This window comes from Aotus nancymaae, unplaced genomic scaffold (assembly GCF_030222135.1).
Source record: "Aotus nancymaae isolate 86718 unplaced genomic scaffold, 86718_ANA_hifiasm-v0.15.2.pri h1tg000030l, whole genome shotgun sequence".
NCBI lineage: Eukaryota > Metazoa > Chordata > Mammalia > Primates > Aotidae > Aotus > Aotus nancymaae.
Window position 1 is genome coordinate 27,990,380 of NW_026988443.1, and position 19,318 is coordinate 28,009,697.

The following is a 19,318-nucleotide window of genomic DNA, read 5'->3' on the forward strand; positions in this document are numbered from 1 at the left end:
GTGGTACATTTGTCAGATATTCAAAGGGTTTCAACATCCTCTGCTCTTGTTCTTTAGATTCCCCACTTTCACTCTGGCTTCCTTCTGAATTCCATTTCTGTTGTTGAAATATTGGTCTCACTAATGTCATTGCTGTCAGCTCCTTGGGGTGTTTATGTATTTCCCCGGACCTCAGAGCCATTGAATATGTATTTATTATATTTACTTGAAAAGTCCAAAAACAATTTGCCCATTAAATTTGCAGAAGACTTGGAAGGGCTAGGAGGAGTAGTCCCTAATTATTAGTAGTAGTAGCTAATAAGTTGAATGTCATAGTCCGAATTATAAAAGTCCTCAAGAGATGAAAACCTTGTAAAAATATAAAGTACCAACACCTGAATTAAAAAATACAGAAATCAAAATTAAGGACAGAATAGATGTGTTTAATAGCATATTACACATAGCTGAAGAGAGAACTAGTGAACTGGAAGACAGCTCAAAAGAAAGCATCAAAAACGAAGCACAGAAAACAACCAACAGAAAATGCAGATGAGGCTGAGAAACAGCGATATGTTGAGATAAACAAATACTTACTACTGTGTTACCGTTGCCTACAGTATTCTGTACAGAAACATGCTGTCCAGGTTTTCAGCCTGGAAGCAACAGGTTATACCGCATAGCCTAGGTGTGTAGTAGGCTCCACTATCTCAGTTTGTGTAAGTACCCTCTACAGTGTTCACACAGCACCGAAATCACCTAATGGCACATTTCTCAGAATGTGTCCCTGTCATTAAGCAACACATGACTATATTTCAAAATAAGTTTGCAATTTTAGCTAATGAAATTCTGATGAGGCTAATTATTGTTATAAATTATTAGAAATCCAGGTGACTTCCAATATTGTACTTATTAATGAAATTGGTTCATCCTCACTATAGCATTAGAAATTTTGCATTTGAAAAACATTTCTTTTAAAAATTTCAAACTCCAAAAAAAAAAAAAATCAAAGGAAAAATAAATAAAAATAAAAATTTCAAACTCCATAAAGAATATTGTGTGTTCTGTTGGTATCTCAGAATCTGGAGATTATAGCAGATAATAATTATAAGCTTGTTGGAGAATTGGGCTGTTATCTTGGGAAAGAAATGTAAAGAATCTTCACAGAGTATTCAAAAGTAAAATCGTAGGTTTGCTTTTCAGAATCAGATCGCTTTTTGAAAAAAGAAAAACCAACAAACATCCACCTGCTTTAATTCAAAAACTAATGTTTGTCTCTGATGTTGAATTCCACAGTGCCAACCATTTGAAGTGTAGAGGGCTTTGACATCTATAGAATGAAAAGCCAAGAATATCTTCCCTGTTAACTTGTACTCTTGTGTTGCAGGCACACAAAAAATCCCTCTGGACAATTGAACCCAGTGAAGGCATGGTTCCTCCAGAAACTGATGTTCAACTGGCACTGATTGCCAACCTGAATGACATACTGACATTCAAAGACTGTGTCATTTTGGACATTGAAAATAGCAGTACCTATCGGATTCCTGTTCAGGCTTCTGGAATTGGTTCCACTATTGTTTCAGATAAGCCCTTTGCTCCAGAACTCAATCTGGGGGCACATTTTAGGTAAGGAAATCTCATGGACCAATTTTTATAGATAATCACATATGCTGCATATGCTGAGCATCACCTCTACTTTAGAAAATCATTTTAAGTAATTAAAATGAGCCTCCTCAGTCCCTCTCCTCTGCTGTCCTCACTCTTCCACCTCCTGACGGGTACATCAGCGACAAGAAGACATACTCTAGTCGTAGCTTCATTGCATTCTCTACGCTATGTCCCTCTACATGCAAGAAGACAGTTTGTAGGAAATGCATTTTTCTCTCAAACTGGCTACTCTGTGATTAATTTAGACTCTCAACCATAATTTCTCCTCTTTGATTCCAATACACTGCTAATCCCTCTCCACAAATGTAGAAAATACAGATACAGCTTAGTGGTAACCTAAGCAGAACATACTGAGGAAGGTAAATATTTATTGCAAGTGTATTTTATCAGGTATTGCAGAGCCAGCAGCTTTTTCAAAGGTTATGTTCTCTACTCGACTCCCCACCATAGCACAAACAACTGAGATGGTTTCCATTGGCTTTGCCTGATGACCCAGGAAAATCTAAAGGGTCTAAATATATAGATAAGATGTGGTACAGTATAGACACCTCTGAGCAGAACAATCTAAATGTGGATATAAACATGAAGTTTGGGCCAGGCACGGTGGCTCACGCCTATAATCCTAGCACTTTGGGAGGCCAAGGCAAGAGGATCATTTGAGCTGAGGAATTCAAGACCAGCCTGGACAACATGGTGAAGCCCCATCTATACAAAAATACAAAAAATTCTGAGCTTGGTGGCAGATACCTGTAGTCTCAGCTACTCAGGAGGCTGAGGTAGGAGGATCACTTGAACCCAGGAGGCAGAGGTTACAGTGAACCAAGGTCGCACCACTGCACTCCAGCCTGGATGACAGAGTGAGACCCTGTCTTAAAAAAAAACCACACACACACATATTTATATGTACACACACACACACACACACACACACACACAAACAAACACACACACACACAGGGTTTGGGCCAGGAGCAGTGGCTCATGCCTATGATCCTAGCACTTTACTTTGGGAGACTGAGGTGGGAGGATTGCTTGAGACCAGGAATTGGAGACCAGCCTGGCCAACAGAGGGAGACCTGCATCTCCACAAAATAAAAAAATTAGCCTCACATGATGGCACATGCTTGCTGTCCTACCTACTTGGGGGGCTGAGGTGAGAGGATTGTTTGTACCTGGGAGGTTGAGGGTATAGTGAACCAGGCTCACACCACTGCAACTCCAGCATGGGCAACAAAGCAAGACCCCATCCTGAATTAAATAAATAAATATATACATGAGGTTTGAGTGCTAAGTGTAGAGGGTATGTGCAGGGATTTATTCTTGATTCCTCAGGAGAGTCATGTAGCTATCACTAGTTGGCTCCTGGGGCCAGTTGAATTTGAACTTGTTTGTTGCAGTGCTATGAACAGATCTCAGAAGGGTACTCCCCATACCTTCTGGGCTCACAGGCCCTGAAATCAAGTCATATATGCTGCGCTTGGAGAAGATGCGACTGACAATAATCAGTTTGGAGCCCTCCCGAAAATCCTTCCCTCTGTTCCGTCTACAAAATATAGAACTTGATTGAAAATACCATACACTAGTAGAAAATTAAGTAAAAAGCAAGTCACATGGTTGAACTGCATGCTTTTAGGCAAGCATCCAATTATATTTTTCAAGTCAACTAAATATAAGCATCTTCCTCTCTGCCCGTCTATTGGCCATAAGCTAGGGTAGTTTGTGACTGCATACCAGTGCTCCTAGTTTCAAATTGCTTTTCGTGCACGCAAATATAATTGCAGAAAACGATACATGCCAAACCAGACCTCATTACATGTTCTTTTAAATCTACAAATGTCAAGTAGCCTTCGAAGGAAATTCTGACACTTACATGGAATTGGAGGGTTAGCTAACAGTTTTCTTTGAATATAAAACCAAACTGTAGCTTTTAGTTGCTAATTTGCCCTCTGCCTAAACTTTTTGACATAAAATCATGATGCCCGCAATCTCCAGAATTGCCAAAAGCAGGGCTGGGTAAACTATGCCCCTCTGCCTGCTTTTGTAAATAAAGTTTTATTGGAACATAGCTGTGCCCATTTTTTAACATATTGCCCACGGCTGCTTTAATACTGCAAGGGAAAATTGAGTAGCTGTTACGAGACCATGTAGCCCAAAAAACCTAAAATGTTTGTATTTAGCCCTTTAAAGAAAAAGTTTGCCAACCTCTGGTCTAAAGAAATACCCATACCCATATGCCGCCCCTTCTAATTGATTTTTTTTTTTTTTTGAGACAGAGTCTCGCTCTTGTTGCCCAGGCTGGAGTGCAGTGGCATGATCTTGGCTCACCACAACCTCTGCCTCCCCGGTTCAAGTGATCCCCTGCCTCAGCCTCTCAAGTAGCTGGAATTGTAGGCATGCACCACCACACATGGCTAATTTTTTGCATTTTTAGTAGAGATGGGATTTCTCCATGTTGGTGAGGCTGGTCTTAAACTCCTGACCTCAGGTGATCCACCTGCCTTGGCCTCTCAAAGTGCTGGGATTACAGGCATGAGCCACTGCACCGGGCTCTAATTGCATATTTTTAGGCGACTCCCTTAGGTTTTCAGAGTTCCCGTTTCTTGATCTATAAAATGGTAGTAAATCCTTGCCGTAATGATTGAAAGATATACTTTGAATAAGTAACAGACATCCTGCCTAGTCTTTATAAACAGTATGTGTTTTTTATAAACAGTATATGGTTTGTATAAACAGTATATGTTGTTTATTATTTTCCCTAAAAGCCTACTGTTAGCCATAAACTGCCAAGTAAAGAAGCTCTTGAGCATGCCCTGTGGACACATATTCACAACACATTTAGATAGAAATGGTTATACCTGTCAACTAGCAAATATTCCTTCTGATTCTTTATTTGATGGTTCAGCTTACCAGGCATGATGTCATTTCCTAAGGAGGAACAGATCGGATGAAATCTCAAAGCCTAGTAAAATTTAAAAAAATTAAAAAACAGTCCTGAGATGAGTTTTTCTCTAAGAAAATATTTTAAAGTAAGCCTGTGAGAAAAAAAAGCCCAAACAAACAAAAACACATTTGAACCATATCCAATATCTTAGAATTCCCAGTTTCTTCGCAAATAGCCAGGCAATCAGTTTGTTCTTAATAAATATTTGTGGAATACGTGAATGAATGAGGAGCAAGTGAATAAATGAAATTGCAACATCTTTAAAGCACATTAGTGTGAGATAGGTGAACAATCTTGGTGGTGTTCTGGCCCATTGCAGTCCCGCTGGTCTTTGTTAAAGCTTAGAGGTTATGCATTGTTTTTCTTCAAAGTTTCCTTCAAATTGAGCCCATCATCACAGGACGTTCCACTCAGCCAGGAATAATTTACTCAGCACAGCTTGAAACCTGCTTCTCCTCCAGCAGGTATTCTGCTTTCCTTTCACTCCTCAGAGCTATTCCGTTAAATGGGATAGCTTTTCACATGAACTGTGTGTGTCCTGCAGCGTCTGGGGCCTGCTGGGGAAGACTGAGTGGGAGTGGGAAGTTTCCACAACCCCTTACCTGGTGATGCCAACTCTGGGACCAAACCCAGGTCTGTGATTCCACACCTGTTGGCCCCTTAAGTAGATACTACATTGTCCCATCACTGGTTAGTTCCTAGTGGCATCATGACTTAGTCTTCCTACATTAAAAAAAAAATGTCTTACTTTGTTGCTCACTTTTTTAAGTACTTACAGAGGAGTAAATCCCAAGGGTGTAGAGCTGAACAGAACATCCCTAAACTGAATCCTCTCAATACCTGCCTCCTCTTTTCCAGCCTGGATACCCATTATTACCGCTTCAAGTTGACCAACAAGGGACGTCGGATCCAACAGTTGTTCTGGATGAGTGATAGCTTCCATCCCCAGGCCAAGCTGAGTAAGAAGGGCCGGGTTAAGAAGGGACATGCTCATGGCCGGCCTCAGCCCAGTGGCTCTCAGGAGCCCAGGGATCCACAGAGCCCCGTGTTTCAGCTCCACCCCTCCAAGATGGAGCTGTACCCAGACCAGACAGTCGATGTGATACTTCAAGGCTATTCTGCTACTCCCAGGGTAAGGGGACAGCACATTTGGAAGCTATTTTTTTTTCCTGAATAAATCTCTACTATATCTATTTCTTAGGAACATCCCTTGACATTTATCCGAGGAAGGATATGGTTTCTCAAGGATTGTGCATAGCCCGGAGTTACCATGGTAGCATCCATTGCTTTCAGGGTACAGCTCTGCTCAGTCTTCAGTTTGTTTCTATAGCTACTGTGAACCCAATCTTAAAGCAGGTTATCATACCCAGGATCAGCAGTGACCAACCAGCAAGTCTGTGGTAGAAAAACATCCAGTTTTCAGCCAAAGCAAATTCTCCTATTAACATGTAGCAGGATTAATTTAATATTCATTCAAAAAGGGTGTTTATACAGATACTCTGGGCTGCCTCTCCTATTCAGGTATTGGGACACCCTGTTCCTTTCCTCCCAGCCTGACTACAACCCCCATTTCAAAACATCTTCTATTTATGCATTAATTAAGAAGTCACATTTATCTTCAGCAACTCTGATTCCTTGCCTTTATTTACATGATCTCCATACATTCTATGTAAAACATTTCAGTAAATCCAAATCATGTGTCTGTTTATCCCTGTTCTCTTGCAGGTGTGGAAATCATTAAAAAACTATAGGAAAGGCTTTCAAAGTCACTTAAGAGTTTCTCCCTCCCCACAAAATGCAGACCTTGTAGATGAGAAAGGATGCTTGCCTAAGATCCTGCTTGTATCGCCAAATTTGGAGGTGATACTGACTTTTCCCCACATAAAATGGGAAGCAGTAAGACCTTTGTCTCCCAGTAGACACAGCTGGAAAGCTAGTCCATTGCTTTGCTTCTCTAAGGTCACAGATTCCAATTTATTTCATTAGATTATTTCTTCATAGACTGTTTTCAGGTGAAACACATCCTCAGTCCGAAAAAAGGGGGAGTTATCTCTCATTATGGAAAAGGTAATGTGTTCCTTCTCTCTGTTACTCAGAGAGTATTGTGTGTAGACCCTGTGACAAATACTATGCTAGGCACTGAGGATGCAAAGATGAATAGAACACAGCCCCTTATCTCAAGACACTGACAGCCTGTTGGAAGAGCATATTTATAATGTGGTTATCAAGAGTTGGCCATATTTTTAAAGGCTTTAAATCTGAGCTGTTGGGGGAGTAAACTCAGCTTAAGCTTTACTAAAAGCTTCCTTGAATGTTCTTCTAAATCATGCTGCATAATTGAGGAGAGACTGGAATGCATTAACATCCCTAACCTGAGTACTCTTCAATATAACCTCCTCATTCTACAAATTCGCTTTTGATTCTTTCTGCTTTATGAAAATCTAGGCTTTTTGAGTCCAAGGAAATATTAATTTTAATGCATTATCTTTAAAGGTTTAAGTATAAAAGGAAAAAATTTGGTCGGGCATGGTGGCTCATGCCTATAATCCCAGCACTCTGGGGGACCAAGGTGGGCAGATCACCTAAAGTCGGGAGTTCGAGACCAGCCTGACCAACATGGAGAAACCCCGTCTCTACTAAAAGCACGAAATTAGCCAGATGTGGTGGCATGGGCCTGTAATCCCAGCTACTTGGGAGGCTGAGGCAGGAGAATTGCTTAAACCCGGGAGGCTGAGGCAGGAGAATTGCTTAAACCCAGGAGGCAGAGGTTACAAAGAGCTGAGATCATACCATTGCACTTCAGCCTAGGCAACAAGAGCAAAACTCCATCTCAAAAAAAAAAAAAAAAAAGGAAGTGATAAGTTTTTCAACTACAGTTTGCAATAGTTTAATAAGAAATCATATAACTACCATTGAACTATAAGCCCCATGAAATATTTTATCTGTCTTGTTCATCACTGTTTTGTACTCCCAGCACCCAACACAGCTCCTGATGTATAATAGATCATAATATAACTATATATATAGAACTGAATGTAAATCAACTGCCTAAGGGCAGTCAGAAATAAATACAGAATCCATCAAAGTCATGTTTAACTAACAATAACATAATCATGTGACAAAGAGCAGTCTCCGAAACACACTATTCAGAAAAATGTGCTCTTCCTTGTGTCCCTGGGCAGGAAGTTGGGAATTAGTTTTCTCTCAGTGGGTAAATAAGTATTCTGAGTAAGTATTAAGTTATAGTTGTTCCCAAAATGCTGGCTTATCTCACTGGCAGATAGTTAAAGAGAAGCTGGTGTGCCACGCCATCATCGGGGCTCAGAAGGGGAAGAGCTTGTTGATGACTGTGAACATCACCTGCAAGTTCATTGCACCTCTCATCCAGCTCTCCACCAAACAGCTCATCTACCGACTGGAGAAGGTCAGTGGGGTGTGCTAGCAAGGGCTGGGTACTCCAACTGAGGTCAGCATTTTTACATTGCCATTTTGAAAGCTAAATGAACGGGCATCATTTTCCACCCATTACTCAGCCCATGTTTTTTAAGCTTCAGAGACCAGTACACATTCAACTAAAAAATCTGAATCTAAACCTACAATCCTTTGACATGTAAGTTGCTGTGGAAATTCTATTTCTATCATTCCTGATGTCTAAGACCTAAGGGAAGTGGTGTTCCAGTGCACTGAGTATGTATTTTAGTCAGTCATCTTACTTTAATCAGGTAAAATAAACTCAAGGCAAAGAAAGGATTGGAGTATTATCAATAATCATAATAATCAGTAAGAATAGCTACCATGTGCTAGACATGGAGCCATGTTCTTTACATACATTTTCTCAAGAGTCCCTCACAGCAACCGTATGCAGAAGGTTCTGTTATCATTCCCGTGATGCACATGAGGACACTGAGATACAGGTTAAGCTGGAGAATAATCAACTTCAAGTATTAGATTCATACTCTTTAACTTAAATGACTCTACATAAGGGCAGAAAGTAAATGTCAGAGTTAGGGGACAAGGGAGAGAAGGTAATGGCTGCTGCTCAGGGCAGGGGGTCAGGATGGTGAAGTGGTGGGGTGGAGGAGATATCACAGTAGGCTTGACCTACTCCTAGGCAGGTTTCCAAGCAGAATCAGTGACCATTCAAGACATGTAAGGAATGTCTGTTCTGAGTTGGGGATTGAGCTGGTACTGAAAATCTAGTGAACCAGATAGAACCAAAGCTAAAAGACTGGTTCAGGTTATAGACTGTAAACAAATTATTCAAATATAATTGTTTAAATCACTGTTATAAACAATGCTATGAAGAAGAGGTACAAAGTGCTGGGAGGGCATGTATCTGGAGATGGACTTGTTTGTCCATGTGGTCATGGATGGCTTTCTTGAGCAAGTGCCTCAAGTGGAGACTCAAAGTAAAAATAGAAGCTAGTCTGGTGACAAGGGACAGGGAGAGAATTGTAGGCAGAGGGAATAGCTCATGCAAAGGGCTCGGGTTAGGAAAGGCCACCTTGGACAGAGAATGTGCCAAGGATGGCAAAAGTTCCATCTGGGGACGTGCAGCCTGCCTGGGAGGCATTATCTGAACTTTGGGTTTTGTTCTGGATGGCCATTGGAGGGCTTCCAGGAAGGGAGTGACATGGTCAGATTGACTCACTGAAACCATCATGCTGGCCACTGACTAGAATGTTTGTTAAGGCCTATCATGTGCTAGGCACAGTGTGGGGGCTAGAGATACAACAGTGAGAAGAGTTCTCCCTGATAAATTTCTCAGCCTGCTGGGAAGACCAAGCATTCAGTAAGTCACTGCCCCACAGTGTGATCTGTGCTGTCCCACAGAAGCACCGTGTGTGGTGGTGCCTAACCAGTCATGGGGAATCAACTGGGGTTCCTTTCATTACTTGGAGGCTTGCAGAATAATGTTCAAGACCATTTATTTTGGTAGTGGATTCCATCATATTTTGTTCATTAAAACAAATTAGTATCTATTGAGTATCACACCAGGGGAAGATGTTCTGCTAGGAGATGAAGAAAGGAGCTTGTGGTCCAGTAGGAGAGGCAAGAGGCACAAGTTCAGTTCAAATCAGCAAGTAACTTTTGAGCAGGTTTATCAGACACCTACAATATATAAGGCAGAAAAGACACAGCAAAGACCATGGCTTATCATTCTCAGCAAACTGACACAGGAACAGAAAACCAAATATCACATGTTCTCTCACTCATAAGCGGGAGTTGAACAATGAGAACACATGGACACAGGGAAGGGAACATCACACATCAGGGCCTGTTGGAAGGTGAGGGGCAGGGGAGGGATAACATTATGGCACATACCTAATGCATGTGGGGATTAAAACCTAGATGACAGTTTGACAGGTGCAGCAAACCACCATGGCACAGGTGTACCTATGTAACAAACCTGCACCTCTACACATGTATCCCAGCACTTAAAACAAAATAAAATAAAATAAAACAAACTTAAATTAAATTAAATTTTTAAAGACCATGGTTTAACAGCTGAGTAGGGAAGGTAGACGTTGTTAGTTTAACTTCCCGTCACTCAAACCCAAGCTGAACACCAAGTCAACAAGCTCCATGAGACATGTAAAAGGAAAATACTACAAGAGTTCCTGCTACAGTTATTAACCTTTATTGCTTCATTTTAAATTCTTCATTTTTAAGTAATCAGGAAAGATATTTACTGGCAATAGCTGCACTGAAGTTAGTGGCATCGTATTTTCTCTGAATGTCGCTACTGGGAGAAAACTCAGTGAATATTGATTGAATAGCTATTCTGGGCAAGATGTTGTAATATATGTTAAATATGCAGCTTGGTTTCTTATTACATTTTTCCAAGCCCATAAACACTCATAAAAATGTGTGGGCAGTACTCTTTTTCTTCTCTTTATATTCTTTTGCCTTTGGGCAGAGTGGGGGAACATGTTTTTGTTTAAATGTCTATTATTTGAGTTTGTTACTAGATTAAAATATGGAAACATTTTGAATATGGCAGTAACTTCTTATTGAATTTAAAAGTGAATTGAGCTACAATTCCCTACTTATTTTTTTCCAGCCTTCTCTCCTTCCCCACAAAGATGGGAAGTTTGAAGTCTGTCCTATTACTATATTTTTCATTTTCATTTCCTGCCCACATTTAATCCATGTCAGGGACAATGAAGAAACGCAACTTCATTACCCAGCATGCAAGAGACTTGTTAGGTCTCAGTTCAGATTTAATTGTATAACATCCAATTATCGGTTCTGTCTCCTTGTTTTCAGCTCAAGGCAGTGCATCTGATTTGGTACATTAGAATATAATAATACTGACCCTGTCTATAGGAAGAATTTTTCTATAACTGCTTCCTCAGATCTGATCTCCTTTATAACTATCGTACCATTCATAAGCAACGGAGATGAAACCACATCTCTGTGGAATTGAAAAGGTCAATTGAAACTAGCAGCCACTTTTCTTCATGAAGTTCCAGCAGCAAATTCTGTCTGCTGATACTTGGGGAGATGAACAACTCAAAGAGAAGGGGTCATTTTAAAATAGAATGGCGTCTCTGTGCTCGACTCCTTCTCATCAGTAGCCTCTAAATGGCCTCTTGCCAAAACCAACCAAGTGTGTCTTCTGCACTTCAAAGCCATCTGCAGTGACACAGCAGCCTTCAGGGAAGGTCACTGGGTGGACAGTTCTCCATGCAGCCTTAGTAGGCCCCAAAGTGCTGCTTCATCCCTCCCTAAACTGTAGTATAAAATCCGCAAAGGCAAGGTGAGTCCAGTTCTGTGCTGCCCCATATTAGAGGGAGGGAAACAAAGGCTGGTATCTCACGGTAAATGCCAGACCTAACCCCTAAAGTCACCTTGGGAGTGCACAGGGGGACTAATGGGGTATGACCAAGGCATGAGGCTCAAGGGACACTGGTCACCCCAGCTCACCCAGGAACCACAGTGGAAGGAATTCTGTGCTAGGCATAGAACTGGAAGAGAGAGTCAGATCCAAATACGAAAATAGGAGGGCGTAACTGAAATTGACATAAAGAGAAAATGCAAATGAAAACAAGGAGGGCTAGGAAAGACAGGCTAGCCTTTTCAGAAGACCCAAGGGATGATTGAAGGGAGGTTCTTTTTGGAGGCCAGAGATTGAGGCTTATGGTCACTCTCTTCTGATATTAAAGAACGTCCTTTCTAGGGAATAGTGTGGGCCCCAACACCAGAATGAGAAAAATCCAGTCTGGCCAGAAACTTCCAACTTGAGATTCATTTCTGTTGCCTTCTGTAGTTGAAAAATTAAATCTGATGTATCTAACAGAGTAAAAAGATGCTTCTAAAAATCAACTATTCTGGTATTATCAGGAAACGTTTACAGGAAATAGATGTAAGCATTTGTCAGTATAACAAGATATTTGCAAATCAGGTATTTTGAACATGGAAAAATATTATACAAGGGAAAAATGTTTTATTCATTATAATGATAGCTATATTTATGCATAAGATATAACTAATTTTTTAGACTTTGTCTTGTGATACTGTGGAAACCCCTATAATAATAGTTCCATCCAGAAGCATGGCTTGTGTAGGTTCTTTTCAACTAAGCACCAAGGGGGTAAAAAATCTAATCTGTGTTGTCTGGGTTATGTAGGTCCATTTTTCAGTAGTCCACCACACATCATTCCACATGATTTATCTTTTTTTTTTTTCTTGAGACTGAGTCTCACTCTATCGCCCAGGCTGGAGTGCAGTGGTGCAATCACAGCTCACTGCAACCTCCAGCTCCCGAGTTCAAGAAACCCTTGTGCCTCAGCCTCCAGAGTAGCTAGGATTATAGGTACCCACCACCATGCTCGACTAATTTTTGTATTTTTAGTAGACACAGGGTTTCACCATGTTGGCCAGGCTGGTCTCGAACTCCTGACCTCAGGTGATCCACCATCCTCAGCCTCCCAAAGTTCTGGGATTACAGGTGTGAGCCACCATGCCTGGCCTCCACATGATTTATCTAAACTTCTACAAGGGAGAAAAATGTTTGTATACATCTACTTATATATGCATATATATATGTGTATACATACACACACACACACAAAGAAAAAGAGAGAGAGAGATCACTAAATTTGTTCTAAACAATGAACCTGAGACTGTTGCTTAAAAATTACTGTATTTACCATAACTTGATTTGTTTCCTCTTTTTCTGTTTTTGCAGAAACCTAACACTATCCTGAAATCTGATTACCAGTCCTTGGCCATAAAGAACATTTCCACCCTGCCCGTGAACTTGTTGCTGTCAACATCTGGACCCTTCTTTATATGTGAGATGGATAAATCCCTGCTGCCGGCAACTCCTGAGGTACCTTAACAGGGGGCTGTTCTGGCAAGCTGTCGGGGGTGGGGCGGGGTGTGATAAAGGAAGAAAAGAGTAATGATACACCACCCAACTTCAGCTCAGAAAGATGTAAAGGATCCAGGAAGCAAACAGGGAAGACTACAGAAAATTTAAAATGAGTGGTAAATGAATTCCACTACCAATCTGTAGAACACTACCATTCTCGGTGAGAACTTTAGCTCAATAAATTCACCCTTCGCTCCTGCCCCCTCTAATGAAGCCGATCCACAGACAGCAGTGACTTCCTACTGATGATAGTAAAGATCTTCTCATTCTCCTCCCTCAAGTCCAAGCAAACCTCCATGCTCAAGGAAATGAGGAAATAGCCAAGTCCAGTCCCCAGACCAGTGAGCCCACTTATGAATATGGAGAAGTCTAAGTAGGGCTAAGGGAGGAGGTTATGGGCTCGTCCCAGCCACTAGTCTGCAACAGGATGCAGTGTTCTCTAAACAACATTCCAAGACTGTCCCTGTGATCCTCTGCAGGGTGTGAGGACACCATTGGGAATGGCAGGTCCATGGGCCAGTGACACTTTAGGAGAGGACTGAGGGAGAAACCAGTCCCCACGTGCCATATTGCTCAGCCTCCCTCTCTTTCTTTCTTTTTTTTCTTTTCTTTTCTTTTCTTTCTTCTTTTTTTTTTTTTGAGATAGAGTTGTGCTCTGTCATCCAGGCTGGAGTGCAGTGGCATAATCTCAGCTCACTGCAACCTCCACCTTCCAAGTTCAAGCTATTCTCCTGCCTCAGCCTCCTGAGTAGCTGGGATTACAGGTGCATGCCACCACATCTGGCTAATTTTTGTATTATTAGTAGGACAGGGTTTCACCATATTGGCCAGGCTGGTCTTGAACTCCTGACCTCATGATCTGCCCGCCTTGGCCTCCCAGAGTGCTGGGATTACAGGCATGAGCCACCACATCCAGCCTGCTCAGCCTCCCTCTCTAGGGAAACAGCTAATGAAGATGGGGTATGAAGGAGAAGGGGCAGGCAGCAATCATGAGGTCTCAGAAGAGGGAAGCTGAGACTTAAGGAGATTTACCATGAGCCACACTCTGGGAGATAGATCTTTGGGGAGATTGGGGACAGCATACTTGGTGACAGGGTGTCCCAACAGTACCCAACTGGAGGCTGTGGGCTGCGCACACCCTGCCCCTCCATCACAGATGCTTTGAATGAATGGTCTCATTCAAGCAGGAGCTCAGAAGAAACTAGCTAAGATCTTTGAAGGGATAAAGGAAAAGAGGAAATGATTATAAGCCAAAAACAGATGAAAACTAACTGCAAGGGGAAGCACCCAAGAAAGAAGACCAGAAGCACAAATATGTGTTCCCTAAAGTCTCACACCAATTACGGAGAACATGGCCTGGCCTTAGAAAGAGCCCAAGGAGGAGATGAAGGTATTGAAAGAGGAGATGCAGAGTGAACCCACAGAGCACAGGAGAACAAATGGGTGGAAAAAGGAAGATTCAGACGTGCGCACCTTTCTCAGTCTGTGTGGTGGACAAGGCCCACTCTTATCCCTCCTGAGATCTTTTTTTATTTTTATTTTTTTGAGATAGGGTCTCACTCTGTCACTTAGGCTGGAGTACAGGCACAGCCACACAATGTCAGCTTGCTCAGCTTCAACTTCCTGGCTCAAGTGATCCTCCCACCTCAGCGTCCTGAGTAGCTGAGACCACAGGTGCCTGCCACTGAGCCAAGCTAATTTTTTTAATTTGTAAAGATGAAGTCTTGCTATGCTGCCCAGGCTGGTCTTGTTGAACTCCAGGGCTCAAGCATTCCTCCTGAATCAGCCTCCTGAAGTGCAGGGATTACAGGCATGAGCCACTATGCCCAGCCCTTTCTGAGATCTTAATAAGATAAACGTAGAAATTTTCAAAAGAGAAGGAAGCCAGAGCAATAATATAAAGGGGGAGGAGGATGGGCATCTCCAAATAATGAGAGATTGAAGTCAATTTCTGGAAGATAGAATGAGGTTTGGAGTGGGTTAGAAAAAGACACAAAAAATCTGCATCCCAGAAAATGATCAAATGAAGTTGTAAAAGGTGAGGGAATTGTTCTGCCCTGTGGTCTGGTGTAACTCTGGGATCAGAGGCAACAATTATGAGGACAGGGCAGTAATTATAGGGATTCTATGTGCACCAGGCCCCATTCAGGAAGCATGGACAGCTGGTTTTTATCTTAAGAAGAAGAATAGATATCTGGGGAAATCTAGTGCTTCTAATGTTGCCCGTGTTAGGACCCCAGAATAAGCCCTCCTCACTCCACATTCAGATATCTGGGTGTGTCCACAGCTTCATGGCCACCTCTCTGCCCAAGGAAACTATTTAAAAGACAAACCCTACTACAAGAATTGAGAAACGGTGGCCTCTGAGTTGGCGGAATGAGAGAGTAGGTCAGGAACTACTGTTTTTTATAATAACTCTTATAGTACGGTTTCACCTTTTATATTGATTGCTTGTATAATTTTAAGAAAACCACACACATAATTTAAAAAATAAAGAACTTCTTCAAACCAACAAGAAAATACCAACAATCAAACAGAAAAACAGGCCAAAGAAAATAACAGGGGGTTCAGAGAAGGGAAAATAGCTTTCAAACATAAAAATATGCTTAACTTTATTCATATGAGTGAAAATACAGATTAAAATGACCATGAAATACAGTTTTTAACCTATCAGATTGGCAAAGAGCAAAAATTGGCTAGTGCTGTGTTTTGGAAGGGCATGTCGAAAGAGTCTTCTGCAGCACTGGACAGTGTATGTTTTACGTCGAAAGGCAATATGGTGTTAACTATCAAGAATTTAAATGCTCATACTCTTTCACCTGGTAATTCCACTCCTGAGAATTTATCCTACAGATATAAACACAATACACAATATGACTTATATGCAAGGATGTTCACTGCAATGTTCGTTATAAGAGCAAAGGATTGGGAACCAATATCCATCAATAGGACATTGGTTAAATAAAAGATGGCAGAATTATATGATGGAATAAAATACAGCTATTAGAAAGAATGAAGCAGCTTCATAGTACTGATATTGAGTGATGTTCCAGTGAGAAAACTGAAATATAGAACAGTGTATGTGATATGCTATCATGTGCAAAAAATAAAAGAAACAAATACGATTTTATGTTCATAGACTATCTCTACAAGGGTAAACAAGACACTTTTAACCTTGGCTTCCTCAGGGGAGGGAAACTATTGGCTTAGGTAAGAGATGGGGAGATGGACACAAAGTCAGCTTGCTTTTTCATTGTTCTGTCTATCCAAAATATCAGTGAAATATTTTTTAAAGATTTTTAGAAATAAGTCCTCACCTTGTCCAGGGACAAAATGATATGGAATATTTTTAGAAACAAGGCTTCACCTTGTCCTAGGACAAAATGATAGGGAATATTCAAGAGTGAGACATATCTTAGTGAAGTTACAGGACTTATTGACAACCAAGGAATTCTATGGCATCTAAGCAGAAGAGACCCATCAAGGGAAGATTTTAGACTAACCTCAGCCTTCTGAACAGTAACACTTAATGCCACGTGGCAGCAGAGCAATGACTACAGAGTTTTGAGGGAAGGAAAGTTGACTCAAGAATTTTATAACTAGCTAAATTATCCTTTGATACTATTTGAGTGTAAATGTAACAGACACTTTGAGTGTAAAGATAACAGACAGGGACACTCAAGATAGAAGGACATTTTTTCATTCCTGAGCACTTTATTTGATTCTTCTAGGTGATTGCACGTCTTCAGCAAATTAGTTTTTCCAACAGGGGTGCATGAGTGCTAGATTCATCTTTGAAAACCAATTTGCCAGTGACATGCAGTCATCTAAAAGAATCAAAAAAGGTGCTCAGGAATGAAAAAAAGCTATGAGGAAAAGATGGATAGGAGGACTTGATCCATTTAACTACGGAACGGAGACGATACAACTTTGACAGTTAGATTTCAGAGCAGAATGTTTTAAACCTCACCTTTTTAAAATTCACTATAGCTAATAAAAAATGGGAAATGAAGGAAGCATAGGTGTACTGATTTCATGCCCTTTTACAGCCAGGTGTCAATAAGAGATTGTCTAAAGTTGAAACTGCTTAACATTTAGCCATCTCTTTTCTTTATTGTAAAGGGATAATAGTAATAGCGACCATTTAAATACCTTGCACTATGTGCAGGGCACTGCCGCGAAACACCTCACATATACATTAATTAATTAGATCCTCATAAACAGAGGTAAGTATTATTATTACCCCTGTTTTACAGATGGAGAAACTAAGGCCTGGTATTTTGCCCAAGGTCTCACAGCCAGTAAGTGGCAAAACCAGGATTTGGATCTAACTAGTCTGGCTGCAGAACCTTTAATCTTAGGAATTAATATCCCTTGTATGTGAAACATTTCTTCAGGTTTTTTTGGCGGGGGAGGGACTCAAAAATGATATTTTTTAGAAAATACTGTCATCCAATTCCATTTTTGTAAAATCTTAGTATTCCTCCATCACATCTGGAGTAACATCTACCAAATGATTAACTCTGAGAATTGTGTATTGTGAAATTTAGGAGAAATTTCTCATTTCTTCTTTGTGCATTTATATATAATATTAATTGTTGTACCATTTCTACAAAACAATAGAGTCATTTCTCTGAAAAAAAATTAAGTCAATCTTCAAAATATTTAAACACCAAGTGTGACAATACCAAGAGCAGCAGATGCCATGATCTACAAGGGTGGATCCTAACTTATGCCCAGCCCCTTGTGCTAGTGGTAAAATCAAAGGCCAGGTGGCTGATCTGGCTTTTAACTGGGAGTAGGCCAACAGAAGAGTCATTACTCTCTCTCTGATTGTTGAATTAGGTGAGTGGCTTTGTCATCCAAAACCATCTAATCATGTCATTAAACGCACAGTTAAATACCGGAACCATTTAAGCGCCGTGGAAAGATGAGGTGCACTGAAAAGAGATTCATTCCTGTGTTCATTCTTCCCGTCTGCCTCAGGGCACTTGCTGCAAAACCACGAGGTGGCTTTCATGCCCATTAAATGTGGGAATTGAGCAATTCCTAAAAAAGACAACTCATAGCCAGCCTTTCTATGAGAAGGTGTTACTGCAGACACTGGCATCAAGGAACACATAGGGATTGGAATCAAAGACAGAAAAGAACAAATAAAATGTACTGAACAAGCTCTGGACTGTCATGTTAAGTTGAATAGAAAACAGCAGAAAGTGGATGACACTGTGCTTAAGAGTTAGGATTGCTGACATTAGAAAAGAAATTAAATTACCTAATCTGTCCCTTTCTGGGTCACTTTCTACAGAGTCCCCCCACCCGCCAGTGCTTTAGAAAACCCTTTTAAAAATTTCTTAAGCAAAGAATTTCTTCCACTTGCCTAAGGGCATTTCACAACCAAATTTATTTTTAGTTAAGAATATTTTATAATAGTTTTTCATTGTTGACTTTTCCTTTACAACTCCTCAATTCTTATAACCTCACACACTTATCAAAATCTCTTCCTTGAAATAATTCTATATTTTCCTTGCTTTCATTTTCAACTAATAAAATGTGTGTGCATATACATAAGTATCTATACTTAGATGCACTAGCTGTTTACGTATGAATGTGTATATGTATGTTTTTCATACTAATATGTGTATGTGCATAAATACATGTGTATCTCTGTGTGTCCATAAATACATATAATGTGTATGTCTGACCGTCCTGTTTCGTGTAGCAGGGTAGAAATGCATAGTACAAAAGTTGGTGACTTCCCTATTATCTTGTTTGTAGCCTATGAAACTGGAAATTGATGAAGAAAAAAACCTGCTGATCAAGTTTGACCCCTCCTACAGAAACGATCTGAACAACTGGGTGGCAGAAGAAATTCTCGAAATTAAGTATGTGGAACACCCTCAGATAGACAGCCTGGACCTGCGCGGAGAAGTGCATTACCCCAACCTCAGCTTTGAGACAATGGAGCTGGATTTTGGCTGCATCCTGAACGATACTGAGGTCATTCGCTACGTTACCATCACCAACTGCAGCCCCTTGGTTGTGAAGTTCCGCTGGTTCTTCTTGGTGAATGATGAGGAAAATCAGATAAGGTACCACCAGCACAGAACTCTCACACAACTCTGCTTTTCATTTATTTTCTCTCTCAGGCTTTTCACGGGGTTTTCTGTATTCCATGTACTGGCCATTCATGAATATTTGCAGTTTTGACAACTAATTACAGACAGAATTAACAAGGAGCTTAAAATCATGATCCTTCCTAGATTTCCTAACAGGAAACATAGATAAAACATCTTTGAAGGTCCCAATCATCACCGAATTAACAAAGCAACATCCATAAGCCCATTTTAGTTTTG

The 19,318-nt window shown here is 40.7% G+C and overlaps 1 protein-coding gene across 1 annotated transcript in view; it reads left to right on the forward strand.

Annotated features, from left to right (window-relative positions):
- The window catches only part of HYDIN (HYDIN axonemal central pair apparatus protein), a 490,708-nt gene that overhangs the window by 263,459 nt on the left and 207,931 nt on the right, over positions 1-19,318 (forward strand). The window contains exons 19-23 of the mRNA XM_064383265.1: positions 1,364-1,602; positions 5,444-5,717; positions 7,866-8,009; positions 12,780-12,923; positions 18,741-19,054. Coding sequence (XP_064239335.1) covers positions 1,364-1,602; positions 5,444-5,717; positions 7,866-8,009; positions 12,780-12,923; positions 18,741-19,054 — 1,115 coding nt within the window. The remainder of the gene's footprint in view (positions 1-1,363; positions 1,603-5,443; positions 5,718-7,865; positions 8,010-12,779; positions 12,924-18,740; positions 19,055-19,318) is intronic.